Raw genomic sequence first — 18,982 nt, forward strand, 5'->3', positions numbered from 1 at the left:
TCGTAAGTTTCACTTTTACCGTGGTTTCATAAAACCACACAACATTTTTATGATAAATAATATATAGAACTTTTATTACACGCTTAGAAAATAAAATACATAAATCCAAAATTTATTGAAAAAAATATGGAATTTATCGTTTTATTTTTAACATTCAACTTAATTAATTATATAATTTGTTTATTATTTTGTTGACAGCCCTAACCCACAAAAATAAGCTATGCACGTAAAGTTGCGTATTACTGTAAATAAAATAAGCACAGCCTAACCTTTTAAGGATGTTCCTTCAACATATTAAAGGGTTTCAATTTATAATCATATTGTAAACCCTTGAATTAAAAAAATAATTTAATAACATATTCTTAAGCATTATTTTAAGACGCAAAAGCGATAAGTTGAATCTATTTGGGTCGGCATAGATACCAAACGGATGATCCGATTTTGATGGCGTTTGTGTTCTTTGAGTGTCTTTGTAAGGATAGGTAGGTACTCCGTTAGCTTAATAAAGTAAAGAAAGCTTGAAATAAAGGAAGATATCGTCAGCGGAGTCTAATGGTTCAGCTTAAAAACAATATTTTAATATTTAAAACTTTTGAGATTATATCACTAAACTAATTCAAAGGGAAATCCTAATTTATTAATCACATAAATAACCTAAGATAGTAAAGGTAAGAAGTAAGAACCATAAAAATAGCATAGGTATATATGAAAACACAGAATCGTTCTTTAATACATATAAAGCCCGTGCATTATACAAATGTGTATTTACGAGCCCAATCGAATAATCGATAAAAATAAAACGAGAGCTATATTAAGTCGAATAATCCTGCGAATCGAATAATCGTAAATTATCGATTTATTATGATCGTAATCGTTATGAAACGGGCTCTAGTTGGTTGTTCGCACAGATGCGAATTTTCGGTTCGTGTTACATTCAGTTTTTGTTAAGAAAAAACTTATAGCTTTGAAATTTTTGAATATAATATAAGGTATATGATAATATGGATGGTTATTAAAATTTACATAAATTAACTCTACTGAAACTTATCAACTATACAAAAGCAGTGTTAAGTAATGATATTTTAAGTGATTGTTTAATTTAATTTTTCTAAATTATTGTACAGATTTTTCGTTAAATTACAATTAAAAACGTTTAATTACAGTCTTGGGTCACCAAGATTCAAGAATGTCAATGTAAGTATGTATTTTGTATTTTTATAGGTATAAGCTTGTTTAAAGAAATACAGTTACTTAATTTATAATTTTCAATAAATAAATATATTAAGAAACTTTTAATCATTAATTGAACTAACATCACTGCAATTAGAAAATTCTGTGATCTTAAAAACTAATTTCATTATATCAGAAACTTTTAATCGTACGTTAGTATTAAAAATATAAGAAAATGAGGTTATATAGTATGGTGGTGGTGGAATGGTGTATGTTGCAGACTAGCTGTGCCTTGCGGTTTTACCCGCATAGCTCCGCTCCTATTGGTCTTAGTGTAATGATATATTTGTAGTATATTAGTGAGGGTACACACAAATAATGTCACCGATCGTATGTCAGTTTGTTGTGTCAAATAAAAGTGATTGCATCATCCTTGTGTTTTAATATAAATTGAGCCTCAAATACCATAATTGGCGACGAGGAAATAGTAATTCACACGTGAAAAAGTACAAAGAATACAGTGAAATATGTCTTTTGTTGGAAATGCATCATTTGGCAGCAATCTCACGTTCGACCACCGCGCGCAAGAATGGAGTATATTCATTAGTCGTTTTAAGCAGTATTGCACGGCTAACAGCATTGATGAAAATACAGACAAAGCCGGGGTGAAGCGCCGCGCGTTGTTGTTGACAGCGTTGGTAGAAGACACTTATCGCGTCGCTAAAGATTTAGTATTTCCTTCGGATTTAGAAAACATCGAGTACGCCACACTCGTACAGAAGTTAAACGATCATTTTATCTCGAAGAGAAGTAGTTTTGCTGAAAGATATTTGTTTTATAAGGCTGAACAAAGACCGGGGGAAGATTTAACTGAATGGGCGGCGCGAGTACGACATTTAGCGCAACATTGTGGCTTCAAGGGCGAATTGGACACAGCACTACGTGATAGATTTGTATTGGGTCTAGTAAATGCCAAAGAAAAAGAAAAGTTATTCGCTGAGAATATCGATAATTTGTCTTTCAACAAGGCGTTGGAGATGGCATTAAGCGTGCAGTGTGCCCGCTTGGCATTGCAAAGTGCTGATTCGGCATCATCGGCGAGTTTGCAGCCGGGAGTTGAACGAGGTCCGGTTGGTGTGTTCGCCGTCCGTCCCGGCGCCCCCGGGAGGGCGGCCCGGGGCCCCAGCTTCAGTGAGAAAGTGTTATGTGTAGTGTGCGGTGGTAAAGGCCATTCAAAAGAGCAGTGTCGTTTTAAAAGTTATAGTTGTAATAAGTGCGGTAAACAAGGGCATTTACAACGAGTTTGTAACGTTAATGTTAAGCGTAATAATTATGTAGAAATGCACGGCGAGGACTCTGAAGTTGGTGAGTTATTTAATATTAAATGTTTAAATGGAGAACCTATGCGTCTTTCGGTGTTGTTGGATTCGTTAAAGTTAATTTGTGAAATCGACAGCGGTAGTGCAGTATCCGTTTTGCCATATCTTATTTATGAAAAATATTTTAAACGTAAACTGTTGTTACAACCGAGTAGTGTGGTGTTTAATTGTTATAACGGGACTAGAATTAACCCATTGGGTTATATTTGTATGAACGTTACCTATGATAATATCGTTAAACCGATTAATTTTTTTATTGTAAACACACACAAAAACCAACCGATACTTTTAGGCCGTGATTTTATTTCTATTTTTAGTTTGGAGTTTAGTTCGTGTAACTACAACAGTTTAGAATCAAACGGACTTGCAGATAAGATTTTAAATAAATATTCTGTACTTTTTAGTGATACCTTAGGTACGTTTAATAAATATAAAGTGACTTTAAAAATCAAACCAGGGAGTCAATTGAAATTTTTTAAACCTAGACTGGTGCCGATTCCATTGAAAACTAAAGTGGAGGCGGAATTAAATCGTTTACTTGATTTAGGTATTTTGGAAAAGGTTGATTACTCTGATTTTGCAACACCTATCGTTCCCGTTTTAAAACCCGACGGTAATATAAGAATTTGTGGGGATTTTTCAGTAACTTTAAACAAAGTGCTGTACATCGATAATTATCCGCTGCCTAGAATCGAAGATATTTTTTCTAAATTACACGGAGGGTTAGAATTTTCTAAGCTAGATCTTTCTAGGGCTTACAATCAATTATTATTAGATAATTCCAAAGAATTGACATGTATCAACACTCATTTGGGTCTCTTTCGATACAATAGACTGGTCTTTGGTTTATCGAACGCTCCGTGCATTTTTCAGCGTACTATGGATCAGTTATTGGTGGGTATTGAGGGAGTTTGCGTCTTTTTGGACGATATTTTGATAACGGGTCCTACAAAAGCATTGCATTTGCAGAGATTGGAGCTGGTTTTGAGTAGATTGCAGGATGCGGGTTTACGTGTAAAACGAGAGAAATGTAAATTATTTCAGACGTCTATCGAATATCTCGGTTTCGTCATAGATAAAAACGGTCTACATAAATCAAAACAAAAAGTTGAAGCTATTTTAAACGCAAGTTGCCCAAAGAACGTTAGTGAGTTGAAATCTTTTCTAGGTATGGTAAATTATTATAGATGTTTCATACCAAACACATCGAGTGTTTTGGATCCGTTACATTTGTTACTAAAAAAAGATACAAAATGGTTTTGGGGCCGTGAACAGAATGAGGCGTTTTGTAGAATTAAACAAGAATTATCTTCGGATCGGGTGCTGGCTCACTTCGACCCCGAGCTGTGTACGATAGTGACGGCAGACGCGGGGCCGGCGGGGCTGGGCGCCGTGCTGGCACAGCGGCAGCCGGACGGCGCTGAGCGGGTAGTGGCGTATGCGTCGCGGTCGTTGTCGTCCGCGGAGCGTAATTATGCGCAGATTCAGAAAGAGGCATCTGCTATAGTTTTTGCAATAAAAAAATTCCATCATTATTTGTACGGTCGTACTGTTCCTTTCACCTTACGAACTGATCATAAGCCTTTGTTGTCGATATTTGCATCAAAAAAGGGTATTCCCGAACTCGCTGCGAACCGTTTGCAGCGATATGCGTTGTTTTTATCGGCATACAATTTTAATATCGAATATATTAATAGCAATAACAATGTTGCAGATTTTTTGTCTCGATCGGTTCTAGAAATTCCGTCTGAATCTGAATGTGATTTAAATACAACCGACTCATGTTCATACGTTAATTTTATTGCGAATTTATTTTTAAAACCTATATCTTTTAACGAAATTAAGAGCGCCACTGAAAATGATAATATTTTCATTAAAATTATAAATTTCATTAAGCACGGTTGGCCTAAAAAGCTTGCGGATGTAGATTTAAAACCGTATTTTATGTGTAGAAATGAACTTTCATATGAAGATGGTTGCATTATGCGCGGCCATAAGATTGTAATTCCTACCATTTTACGTGAACGTTTATTGAATGAATTGCATAGTTCTCATTTTGGAATCGTTAAAACTAAGAATGAAGCGCGCACTCGTATGTGGTGGCCTAACATCGATAAACATATTGAGCAAAAAATTGGTTCATGTAGTATTTGCAATGTTTTTCGTAGCAGCCCCCCGCGCGCGCCCCTCGCCCATTGGTCCTACCCCGAGCGTCCTTGGGAGCGCATTCATTTAGATATGTTTTCGTTGAACAATAAAAATTTTTTAGTAGCAGTTGATGCATATTCTAAATGGGTAGAATGTTTTATTATGTCAACGACAGATAGTGAAGCGGTGGTATTGAGAGTCAGTGAAATGTTTAGTAGATTTGGTTTAGTTAAAGTTATAGTGACGGATAATGGAACTAATTTTTGTTCAGCTTATTTTGAAAATTTTTGTCAACGCAATGGAGTAAAACATGTAACCATTGCACCGTACCACCCAGCGTCTAACGGTCAGGCCGAAAATACTGTGAAAACATTTAAACGCAGCATTCAGGTGATTTTAAACGAAGGCAGCTCCAAAATGTTGGTTGATAAATTATACGAATATTTATTTAATTATAGAAATTCGGCTCACTGCACTACCGGTGTCTCTCCCGCTGAGTTGATGTTTGGCCGTAAGTTACGTTGCCGTTTAGATTTACTTTGTGAACGTAGTACGGTGGCTGGTGGCACTTCACCAACCTCAGAGTCTTTGTCAAGTGTCATTAAGGATAATGTTCATGCTAAACAGATTTCACAAAGTAACGCCTATGGGGGTCATCGTAAAATTATATTTAAAACCGGAGATGAAGTTTTGTTTAAACACTATTATAAAAATGGAACCAAACATACTTATAAATTTGGTATAATTAAGAAAAACATTGGCTCAAGGATGTATTTGGTTTATGTACCAGAACAAAATGTCTACGTTCGCAAACATATAGACCAAATTTTGATTTATAAGGGTTCTAAAAAATACAATGAACATGTTTCTGATGATGTGAGTTGCTTCGGGGACTACACTTCTAATGAGGTGACTGAATCTTCAGTTCCCGGGGAACATGTTACGGAACAAGATCCACCGCAATTGCAGGGGGTTCCTCATGATTCAAACGTCTTGTCATCGCCAGCTCCTCAACAAGAACAGGTAGAGGAGGAGAGGAGTGAGTCGGTACCAGTTGGCTCAGATTCTGAAGGAAGCTCTGTCACTACTAGCGTGAGTTCTCCTTCCGCCCCTATAGACCCCCGGAGTGACGATCAGTTGACACCTCGTAGATATCCTTTGCGTATACGTAAAAAACGTAAATTTTTGTAATACCTAGTCATTAAGTTGTAACTAAAGGTGGAGGGATTGTAGTATATTAGTGAGGGTACACACAAATAATGTCACCGATCGTATGTCAGTTTGTTGTGTCAAATAAAAGTGATTGCATCATCCTTGTGTTTTAATATAAATTGAGCCTCAAATACCATAATATTATAGTCTATATATCATTACACTAAGATAAATGGGCCTTCCTCGATAAATGGGCTATCTAACACCGAAAGGATCTTTCAAATCGGATCAGTATTTCCTGAGATAAGCGCGGTCAAACAAACAAACAATCTCTTCAGCTTTATAATATTAGTATAGATTAGTATAGATTTAGACTCTAATTTGTTACCTCGTAATTCCTCTATACTCTTACCTTCCTCTATATTCTGCCTTGAACGCCTATTGATATTCTCCAGTTTATCGAACTAAGAAGTAAGAACAGCAATATCAATTCAAGGTAATTCCAATAGATACATCTGCCCCTTTGTCCCCACAATCCTGTCCTACATACGTAATTACTATATGATTTATTCATCAATAACGTGCAGCGATCTAAATGTCTGAACATGAAGCATTGATACTTAGTGCTGACAAATGGTCTAGACCTGCACTGTTTAGTGTCAGACTATGGTATAATGCCGACACTGGGGAGCATTTGTAAACGACTAGTTAAGTCAACTGTGGTGGATAATGTTCCAGCGGTTTAAAGCGCAAGTGGTGAAATGTTATGTTGTTTTTAAGGTTCCGTAGCAAAGGGTGATGGTGTCTTTCTGTCCGTCTGTCAATATCTGAACCGTGATGGTTAGAAAATTTAAATTTATAGCGATTATGTATTTCTATAGCCGCAGCAAAAAATAATCGAGGTACGTAATGGTAGGTCATAAATTGGATGGTTTTCCAATATTTATTTGCAGTTGCTCTTTAGCTGCTATAGCTTAGTACGGAACCCTTGAAGTCGCGAGTCTGACTCGAACTTGATCGATTTTATTATTTCTATATGAGAATAACAATTAAGCGAACACAATATAGTAGTGTGTCTTGGGAGATTTATAGTAGAATACTTTGAAGATTACACACCTGTCTACTGTCTAGGTCCTATGATGTGAATTGTATGAAATGTAGAGACCGAGGGCACATTTATAAATTCGTTTAAAAATAATCCTTGTCCATTCACAATTTGTAACGAAAATTATTAGAAAAAAATTAAGGAAATAATAATAAAATATGTGGCATTTCTTTTGGTCTACATTATAATTTTACGCATAATGATTTAAAAGTACTTACCAGTTACCATAGGAGAAAAATCTGAATTAATTTATCTAACACCGAAATCATTTTTAATAAATAGCTCCTGAGATTATTGCAAACAAACTCTTCAGCTTTATGTTACTAGTATAGATTTTTTCAAAACGAAGCGAAGCGAAACTTTTTATAAATACTTCTTTCTTCTACTGACATAACACATTTTATGAACATACGCATTGATAAACCTGAATGTGTTAATTTTATTGAAATGGAGGAAAAAACTTGAATCGATAACAGATTTATGGAATACCTTGTGAAATATTTATACGGTGCATTGAGTGACGTTGTTTTATGGTATCCATAGCTTTAGAATTATTATTTTCTTTTGTTTCTTAGTTATTTTTACTTGATGACCATGTGGAGTTTTTTTATGTGTCTTTGTTTGTTTCGTTTCCAAATATGCTTCTCTGCACGGCAGCATTAATATTAGCGTTTTCTACATTCCATAAACCTTATTTTAAAACTAATAACTATGTATTGATAAATATCCTATTGCCTTATGTTTTATGTTTATTGTTAAATATTATGTCTTGTAAAGATCACGATTGCCGTATTCTCGAAATACTCAATCACCCGCGTGATTGAGTTTTTCATTCCAATTTTATTATTGGTATAGATAACAAGTTTCCAACCAAGTGACTGTTAATTGTAATTTGCAATAGTATCTTTTCATCACATCCTCGAACTTCCCAACTCTTAAAAACACTACCATAAAATAATTACAGATCCCACAAAACACGACTAGTGTCAAACATAACAAATGAATCCATTATGCGGCAGACTGTTCAAAGATTCATGAGTCCAAACGTTGATATATGACGGACGTTAAATGCAGTTGTTTGCAGCTCGTCGTGTATAATACGGGCATTTGCTTCGGTCATAGCTGAATAATTTTATTGTACTTGAATTTTTAGACCTTGGTCCATTGCATTTGGCGGTTGCTAAGGTGTTTTGGAAACTTGTTCAGGGACTGTGATTTTTTGGGATAAAAATTTTTCAAAATATAATAAATTATCTCTACCTACTAATATTGTAAAGCTGAAGAGTTTTTTTGTTTGAACGCGCTAATCTTAGGGACTACTGGTCCGATTTGAAAAAATATTTAGGTGTAAGATAGCCCATTTATCGAGGAAGGCCCTAAGACTAAAAGGAGCGGAGACACGTGGGTGAAACCTTGGGGCGCAGCTAGTTTTATATATAGAAGACTGAGGATCAGTTATTACAGAACAATGATGTGCACTTAGTATTTGGTTATTGTCCTTTTCATGATGTAGCGCATAGCGGATTACAAACTGAAATTAAATCTAAAATAATTATGCTTTAATGTATTTATTAGTGATGTTCTTTAATTATCCTTTATTTTATTTTATAGATAACAAATTATATGAAAAATATTGATAGTGTATGTAAATAAATCCACCGCATTATTTTGTATTGTCTGTGAATTTTGAACATTATTCAAATATCTGTCTGGATTGCTTTAGGTCACCGCTGCATAATGCATCAATATCATTGACTGTAGACTTCATTTGTTCTAAGTCGAATTTAATGCATCTTCCGAAATGATCAAATTGCGCATCTGTTCAGTTTTTTTGGAAAAGAGAACAAACAAGTAGATTTATCAATAAAAAACTTGAGTGGAAATGTAAACGTAGACACACAAGTTTAAACAATACTAGCTTCCGCCCGCGGCTTCGCCCGCGTGGTGTTTTGATAAAAGATAGATATATGTTCTTTCTCAGGGTCTAAAGATTGTCTGTGCCAAATTTCATCAAAGTCGGTTGAGAGGCTTAAGCGGGAAAGCGTAACAGACAGACAGACAGTTACTTTCGTATTTATAATATTAATAGGGATGTCTAAGTAGAGGACTATTTATTTATTAAAATACCTTAGAACTCTACATTAAACAAATAAAATACATTTTTATGTTTTTAATTTTTTATTACCACTATAGAAGAATATTCTATTGTCATAATACGAGTATAAACTAAAATAACACGTCGTACAATATTATGTCAATGTCAAAACAATTTCACGATAATAACTGAAAGTAAGTTAATATTAAAGTGAACGTAAATGCCTTGTACATTAATGTATTGTAAATACACAGAGAATTATCAACAATTATGATGTCACCAGTAGGTATCCTTTACTCAGGACTCCCATACATTTGCCGACAATCCATTTATCACTTTCCACTCTAGACACTTGACTTGTCAAACGACTTGCACTAAATGCTAATTCGATACTTCAGCCCTCCGACTTCTATCCCACTTGTATCACCATTGCTGGTTTGTTGCAGTTCGATTTTATCAGCGTGATCTATACCCAGCAATGTATGTTCAACTCTGGAGGGCACCGAGACACATTACGCGCGATCATGTATTACAAGGGTTTCCTTAATGACGGAGGATGCCCGTTATTTTCCGTCTTAATTTTTTACGCTTCGCCAACTATTTGATTGATGGCGAAAAGGTGTGCGTTAATTACTTGGACAATTAGTGATGCCTTTTGTAACGTGCAGGTTTCGATGTCCATAATTGTATGTAGAATTAAAAGTACGTCATAAAATTTAATTTTAATTGTTGCCCTTACCAGTCCTTCCGGCATGGCTGTTTAAGTAATTATTCAGTTAAATATATTGCCGTTTTCAAGTGTCGGTTTGTAATGATAACCGTGATAATTATTATTGGTTACGCTTTATTTTCTTGATTCTAGTTGATCCTGTTTTTATGATGGTATTTGTGTGTAACTATGGTAATAAATTAATGATGAATATGTGGTTATAAATTATAATAAATAGTATCGGCATTTCCAGTTTTTGTATATTATCTTCCATTTACTTAACTTTTACGTTATCTATTAACGTATTACATATTAACATTTAAATATGGCAGATCATGAATATACCGATTTTAGATTAAAACATTTTTTGTTATGCTCTTAATTTTCATAAAAAAATGTATTCTACGAATATATCAAGATTATAGTCTTGGGGTGGTAAAATCTGCATTTAAAATATCAATACGGCAATCATAAAATTCCTTGCACTATTGCAAGTGAAATGAATTGAAACGCAAACAACTGCCCTAAAACGTACTCATAATTGGCTTAATAAATAAACATTATCCCTTTTTATCCGTCATCGCCAATTAAACTCGCAGACAGAAGCTAATAGTTAATAAAAAGTGTGCAAATTGTTGATTAGCATTTCCCTTTAAGGTGATAAGACACTTGTCCGTTAGGTGGAGCCGTGTTCACGTCAGGCGGACATCTTAATTGGCACGCGATGTAATCTATCTAGTTGTGTTGCCACCTTAATCTTTTATTTTTCTTTGGTTTTCTGTTAAATATGAAAAAAGATTTTGTGTTCATGAATTCATAATTGCTGGTTGCTATATTGAATGTCAAAATTTGCAGCATCAATTGAAATTAAGTTTACCAGCTTAAATACTTGCATATACATAGTTTATTTATCTTTTTAATAACTTTTTAAAACTTGCATATTTTGCAAAGTCCATTTAACATCAATGTATTACGACGAAGTGTCGCAAACCTGTCGCTAGCTTGTCGTGCGGTCGTATTGTAAATTTTCCAAGACGTAATGAATAATTCAAGCACACGAGTTGGCGAGCGATAAATAACGATTATAATTTTATCGGAACGATAATAAATCGATGTATCGTTGTGGTGAGCGAGGCTTTAGTGTCAACGTTTACAGCAGTTATGTTTCAAGATTTTTCCCTACTGACATACGATTCAAAAGAATTCTATTTTTCTAAAAAAAAATGTTAATTAATATTATAGTCTTGGCACTTCGAACTTAAATAATTATGGCATACGTAGTATGTAACTATTTAGTAATCAGTAATGATGGTTAGTAATTAATGTCGCGTAACAAAAAATTAAAATATAATATATATCTAAATAAACGGGATCTTAGTATTCATAATAACTCAAATAATGTAAAGTTTCACTTTTCTAAATCCTTATTTTGTTATCCCAATCAATTGAAGAAAAATTGAAGACAGAGTTCGCGCGTTTCGACTAAAAAATTCACACAATTAAAATTTAACAAGAATAAATCCATCATCAGGTATTCGACACTTATGTGCCAAAAGCTCCTTTCGTCGCAGTCGGCTAAAAAGCAGTTTACCCTTTGCCTTTTAAAGAATATCAGTGAACGACAAAACAGTGTGTCCGTGTTACTGTTTATCAGAAATCAGGTAGTTTTTGCACAATTCCCTTAGAATTTATAGCGCCAAGAGGTAGATTTATGAGTGACAGTTCTGACAACATAAGTTAAAGATATCGTAATAATATCCTGCAATACATAATGTATTTAGTTTAGTTGAATTAGTGGCTTGTAAGTTTTATATCTTGATTGTGTCCCTTCGTCCAGCATACTCACCACAACTCACCATGGAATCCTGATATTTCATGAATGTCAAAAAACTGTTCTGAAATAGTGCTAAATAGTGCCCAAAGGAAAAAAATAGTGCTCTTGTACTTGCGAAGTTATAGCCATAGTTCGATGAGTATGCTGGACGAAGGTTTCGCCCAGCATACTCACCTCCGTCCGGAGAATCTGTATACGCTTCAAACATAATTCATACTTCAAAAAATAGTTCCCAAATAGTGCCAAACGGTGCCCAAAAAGAAAAAACAGTGCTCGAATAACTTCGGAGTTACAGGCTTCGTTCAGTGAGTATGCTGGGCGTAGGTTCTACGCCCAGCATACTCACCTCAGTGCGCGAATATCGAACGAGCTATAGGAACAATTTACGTCTCAAAAAATTGTGCTTGAAATAGTGCCCAATATCAGTCCAATTTTTGCTTGACTTTTGACCTAGAAAACCATTAAATTTGATTGTAAACTTCTACATACATTACATTGAGTACAGTCGAATACAATATTATTAACTTTCTTTCTAACAATTTTTGTCTTGTGTAAATTATTTGTTTTGTTATATTGTCTATGTAAGGGAGTATTTACTTTAGAATCGCAATATTATTAATTACACATTATTTTAATAATACTTTATAATAATATGATTAAGCCTTCGCGCGTCGTATGGGACCCCGGTAGCTAGGAACAATGATTTTATATATTTGTCTAGATCACGGCGCTTGAAGGATTAAGATATCAAATGAAGTAAATCATGCATGAAAAATAAAGTTGCTGTTATTAATGCTTACATTACAACTGACAAAATTATTCAAAATAATCATTTTCCGGATCAAGGACGGTACCACAACGTTTACGGAATTGACCTGTATTCCTCATGTGATAAAGTTCAATATAGTGTGGCAGTAATGGATGCACGTACGGTCAATAGGTATGGGGCTTACGACGCGCGGCGCCCGCAACGCTGAACATTTTTTTATATGTATATTATATACAATATTAAAACTACAATTTTTTCTATTTACATTGATTATATTATGAATGTTAACAAAAGCTGTGAACTAGTTAACTAGAATTCTGATTACTTTGGCCCTTTAAATAGTAATAAATAACGTAAGTAATTAAAAATGTTTTTTATTGCTAAACCTTTCATTGATGAAACTATTGGAAAGAGTTTTAAAAATTTGTATAACTATGTCACAGTACTAGTTTTGACTGGTTATAAGTTTTGCCTGCAACATATATACAAAAAGAAACTGTATAATTTCCTTTTTACAATTTTTCAAGATATTAATTTTATTGGCTGCAAATGACTGTTTTTATTCAGACAAACACACAATGCAATGAAGTAATAGACTTCATTTACGCTTAAAGTTTCATTCATTTATTATTATTTATATAATGCATTTAATCGAAAGTTTTTGACATGTGAGAAAATACCATAATTATTTCCAATAACATGAAGTCTACAATTAGAAAGTTTAATATTTTTGTCCAAAAACATGTGTCGACGACTGTACCCCATTTTACGTTAGTATGTAGAAGTTTACATTAAAATTTAATGGTTTTCTAAGTCAAAAGTCAAGCAAAAATTGGACTGATATTGGGCACTATTTCAAGTACAATTTTTTGAGACGTAAATTATACCTATAGCTCGTTCGATATTCGCGCACTGAGGTGAGTATGCTGGGCGTAGAACCTACGCCCAGCATACTCACTGAACGAAGCCTATAACTCCGAAGTTATTCGAGCACTGTTTTTTCTTTTTGGGCACCGTTTGGCACTATTTGGGAACTATTTTTTGAAGTATGAATTATGTTTGAAGCGTATACAGATTCTCCGGACGGAGGTGAGTATGCTGGGCGAAACCTTCGTCCAGCATACTCATCGAACTATGGCTATAACTTCGCAAGTACAAGAGCACTATTTTTTTCCTTTGGGCACTATTTAGCACTATTTCAGAACAGTTTTTTGACATTCATGAAATATCAGGATTCCATGGTGAGTTGTGGTGAGTATGCTGGACGAAGGGACACTCTTGATTATAGATTATTGTTGATAATAGTGTTGATTAGGTTGTAATGACTTGATAATAATCTGTAATTATAGTATAAAGGTTCGATATTTGTTTGTTTATTATGATTTAATTCGAATATATTATTGGACCAGTTTAAATAAAATATAAATATTATGTACCTAGGTATGTTATACAATATCCAATTAAACCCTAAGCCTAAGCCTATTTGTATTTTAAATTTTTAACTAGGTAGTTACAAGTCATTTACATTACCTACTTTTATTTTATCATATCTTTATATTATACTAGCTGCTCCGCGCGGTTTCACCCCCGTGGCTCCACTCCTGTTGCCCGTAGCGTGATGAAATATAGCCTATAGCCTTCCTCGATAAATGGGCTATCTAACACAGAAAGAATTTTTCAAATCGGACCAGTAGTTCCCGAGATTAGTGCGTTCAAACAAACAAACAAACAAACTCTTCAGCTTTATAATATTAGTATAGATTTTGGTGTTAGCCCATAATTAATTGTTGCACTTGATATGTTAAATTGTATTTTTCTTGTATGTCTATAACTAATGTTAACAATTGTTGGCTATCCTTTGTATAAAATAAATTAATAAATAAATTGTATTTATTGTAGTAGAGAAAAATAGCACTTTCTTCACAAGTGAAATCGATAAGAAACAGATGTGCAATGCATCTGTCCCATGCATCATTATAGTAACATAATATTTTACTTATAATATACATGTCGGAGCAAGATGTAGATTGTGAATCTATTTTCATGCTGTGGGCGTTGCGTTGGGTAATCGAGCAAAGAAACACCTCAAACTCAATCATTTCTTTATTTACCACCGGTTCGGAAAGCAGTATCTACAGAGAAGAACCGGCAAGAAACTCCATAGTTGCTCTTTTTAATCATGTCAGTATTACCATACAATACAATCACTTTAATAACCGTTACGTTACACATTTAAATTAAACACTAGCAAAGAAAAGGTTAACAGTTCCTAGTAGTGGAAGATCCGAACTCTTCGATGTTCGAATGTGAAGTGCCGTCCCGAGGGCGAGCCTTCACGGGCTCGACCCGGTACAAGCATGAAGTAAGCCGCCAACTTCACTGTGCTGCCACCTCCCGGAACTCGTGCTTAGAGTCGTTTTACATCCGCGCTATTGACCGTCTCCGACACGGCCATCCTGCGCTGAACACGTCCTCGTGTTGTGGGTGCTGTAACACAGAAAACATCTCGCACAGTACATGCTCTTCGGCCAATTCTGACAAATTTTTACAATTAAACTCTGATCAACTTCAACCCTTTGAAATTAACCATTCTGATTAAAATAATAAAACATTGAATTCTGATCATTTCAATTAAATTTATGAACTACTACTAAAAGAAAATAACGCATAAGCGACCAATTACCACTTTCACTGCTATTGTCACCAGCAGATCATTATTAAAGTATCACAAGAAAAACTAGAGCATGAATCTTATCCGAGGCCTGTGGCTTTTCACTAAGCCCATCATCACACACGCATTCCACCGAATGCCAACTCTGGCTTTTCACTAAGCCCATCATCACACACGCATTCCACCGAATGCCAACTATGGCTTTTCACTAAGCCCAACAACACGCACGCATTCCTCCGAATGCAAACTCTGGCTTTTCACTAAGCCCCACAACACACACGCATTCCTCCGAATGCAAACTCTGGCTTTTCACTAAGCCCAACAACACACACGCATTCCTCCGAATGCAAACTCTGGCTTTTCACTAAGCCCCACAACAAACCTCATGTTTGTTCCACACGCATTCCTCCGAATGCCGAGTCCCACGGACTCCCATATTCCAATGGTCTCTACAAGACCCAACCTCCGCCAGCGTCACCCGCGCACCGCGTATCCACGGTTTACTATAAGCAGCTATCTGTACTCCTAATAGCAGACGCCGGCTTCAACGGACTACGGTAATACCGCGTATCCACGGTTTACTATAAGCCGCCATAACTCCTAATAGTAGACACCGACTTCAACGGACTACGGTAATACCGCGTATCCACGGTTTACTACAAGCAGCTATCGATACGCCTAATAGCAGACGCCGACTTCAACGGACTACGATAAAACCGCGTATCCACGGTTTACTATAAGCAGCCATAACCCCTTATAGCAGACACCGACTTCAACGGACTACGGCTACGAAATGACTACTGGCACACTCTGACCAATCGAACTAAGATTCACCGCTATCACTCAACTCAAACTCAAGTTTCAAACATTAATCAACTTCAAGTGGTACTTGGCCCTCAGGCATCCTCAGTATATTAACAAAGTGAAGTTACCCGAACATTGTATAAACAACATCTCAAAGTGATTATTGGTGTTTAGTATTTCAATAGCTCAACAGTTAAAAAAAAAAAGTGAAATCTTATCTGAACTGAATATTACTCATCCAACCGAATATTAAAACTCTAGGTATCTTCTATACAGCCATACTGACAATCATGCGTCCCCGTACGCCATTTCTCACACTAAATTACTACGGTAATTCATCCCGGGATACCAAAATAACTACCATCCTGCCTCGGCCCACACTGACCTTACAGGGTTACCATACTGCCCCGGTCCTCCTGACCGGTCAGAACACACATCTACTATCCTGGACCTCATGCCAGATAGAACACCACAATCCTTCGATGAACTACATTACCATCACAATATTATTTCACGCAACACACATTTACTTCACAACGTACGAGACAACACAACTATCAGTATGCTACAACTCTACTCAACTAGAACTCTACTGAACTATACCTCCCAAATCTATCATTGTGCTAGCCTGTGCAGCTTGCTCAAATGTTAACAGCAGTTTTATTTTGTTGTTATGATCATTGACAAACAAATGTGACAACAGCACAAAAATAACATCTAAAAAAGTTTAAAACGAATAATTCGTAACTGAACCGCAGAAAACACTCAAAAAGTGGTGAAAGCTTATTCCCAACTGAATATTTACCAACTTGAATTTAAAGTAATCATGTGATAACATAATATCTGCCTACAAAAAAAAAACTAGAGAAACACTTCAAAACTTTTTTTTTTTATCGGCAAATTTACATGTGGCTAAATTTCTTAACGGTATATTTACTTTTGAAAACTCAACTTAAAACAATTAATAAGTGTAGGCTTAAACTCATCTGTGAATCTAATATCGAACGGCAAAAGGGCTGAGCTAAATTTTAGTTTCAACGTAATAAGAATGAACTGCTCAACAACTACTGTACAACCTAATTGATGTATTCAGTTGATGTCAAACTGCAGCTAGTCACAAAAACTAAATTATCAAGAAATTACATTAAATGCACACAATGTAAATCGATTAGGTACTATCGAATACTCCACGTTTAGGACTTATTTGAAGCTAAAAAAACAAACAAAAATGTGTGCGTGTACTACGCGTACGTGTACACACGTAAGAAATGAAACTTCTTTATGACCTTATTTTTCAAAAAATAATTTACTATATGGAACTTTACAGAAATATGTCGAATCACGCGTGATAGGGATAAGAAAAAAATGGTGCGTAACGGAAAAATGTCACGCGTAACGAAAAAAAATGTTACACAATTCTTTTTTCAACCCCGATAAAGAAGTTTCACTTCAAAAACCTTCAGAAAACCTGGATGGGTTTTTCTTTTCTCTATTCAATTAAACAGACATTATCTGACGACAGTATGTACCTAAACTGTAAAGGCGCTATTAACCTTAAGATTATTTTCAACAGTCTTAATATCTTAACATTGAACGGACCCAAACGTCGATGAGATAGTTAAAATAATTTTAAAGCAATCAAGTTACGTACTGAAACTAAATCCAGACCCGTATTCCAATCATAACATTTATCTTAGGCCAGCTGTTTATTTGAACACGCTAATCATCTGCGACATTTCACATTGTATTATGAACTGCCTAAATAAGGACCTAATAAATTCTCTGTAAAAATTCAAAACTAAATGCCTCGATTTACCTTTTATTCGATAAAACTAAATCTGTAACATTTCATAAAACTGCATATTGTAAAAACTGCATACTGTGAATTGTTCACAACTTTATTATTATTATTTTTTTTTTTAAAGAAATGACCTCAAATGTCACCTTAAATAAAACATACGAAAAGTTTATTAAACCTTCGATGCACTAGTTAACGCATTACTTTTCGTTTTTATTCGAATAACAATAAGGCTACCTTTGTGTAGCAATTAATTGCTATTTGTCAAGGGTATAGCCTAAATAAAAACTAACGCAGGTAGTTCAAGAAATTAATGCGGGTAGTCAAGAAACTAACGCGGGTAGTTAGAAAACTAATTTGAAAGTAATTCGCATACTGTTTTTGTTCTGATACACGGACAAGTGAATGTTTATCGTTTACGTTCGATTGAAGGATCTGGATGCAGTGTACCAATTAATGTGCTTTCTTTGTTAGTGTTAATATTTTTTTTAAATTACGTGAATTACCTACTAAAGTAAACCCGTCCCTGAATAAGTGAAATAGGTACTGTTAATTTATCACTGCGTAACTAAGATGGGCTGAATGTAATGGAATAAGTTTTAACTAACTACAAAACCGTAAAGCAATATCGCACGACCTAATAATAACAACACTGCGTAAATAAGTTGAGTTAAATGTAATGCAATAAGATTAAACTATACACTGGTCTTGTAGGATACAACTTTGAACAAAATCTGTAATCATTACATTCGGTACAACCTGTAAATCAGCACTGTTTTTGTGCAGCATTTTGCCGAGGTTGTGACCATTTTCCTCAATTAATTTTAAAATAAATTTTGTAACTCATGTTTTTGGCAAAAAAATTCTTTTTCTTTCGAATAAGTTACTACATTTTGAAAACCTACTTTCTTTATCTAACTGTACACTCAAAGTGGAATGTTATCTACTGACCGGTTTGGTATGAGATTGAAGGATAGTTGCACGACACGTCGACACGTCGCTCTGGTTCAGGTGATCTCAGGCTCGACGTGCTGATGGTAGTGATGGTAGCGCGACGCCCGGCGTGGTATTGCAGTGCCTGGCGTGGATGTGCAACACCTGGCGTGGTGTCGCGGAGCCCAGCTTGGTGCCGCGGCGCTCAGTATGGATGCGTAATGCACCACATGGCGCAACGCATGACGCTCGACGCATGATGCTCGACGCTCGACGCATGATGCTCGAAGCCGGATGCTCGACGCGATGGCACGGTGCACGACATGACACGGCGCTGCTCTCGATGATACGGCTTCCGACTTCTTGCTGTTCCCGTTGAAACTGGATCGAAGTGCCACGTGGTTGCGGCGCTTTG

The 18,982-nt window shown here is 35.4% G+C and overlaps 1 protein-coding gene and 1 long non-coding RNA gene across 2 annotated transcripts; one reads left to right on the top strand and one right to left on the bottom strand.

The window, feature by feature from the left end:
• Window positions 1-1,697: 1,697 nt before the first annotated feature.
• On the top strand, window positions 1,698-2,617 carry LOC149484990 (uncharacterized). Its single transcript, XM_089699671.1, has 2 exons — window positions 1,698-2,535; window positions 2,607-2,617. The coding sequence occupies exons 1-2, from the start codon at window positions 1,698-1,700 to the stop codon at window positions 2,615-2,617; spliced, it is 849 nt and encodes a 282-aa protein (XP_089555797.1).
• Window positions 2,618-14,450: 11,833 nt separating this feature from the next.
• Window positions 14,451-17,937, bottom strand: LOC149484991 (uncharacterized). The gene is made up of 2 exons (XR_016316155.1): window positions 17,357-17,937; window positions 14,451-17,325 (listed from the first exon to the last, which is right to left on the bottom strand). It is a non-coding gene; the product is annotated as an uncharacterized LOC149484991 (long non-coding RNA).
• Between the last annotated feature and the right edge of the window lie 1,045 nt (window positions 17,938-18,982).

This window comes from Colias philodice, chromosome 10 (genome assembly GCF_061535455.1).
Source record: "Colias philodice isolate Cphi_HAF_F1 chromosome 10, ilColPhil1 Martin Lab GWU primary, whole genome shotgun sequence".
Classification (NCBI taxonomy): Eukaryota; Metazoa; Arthropoda; class Insecta; order Lepidoptera; family Pieridae; genus Colias; species Colias philodice.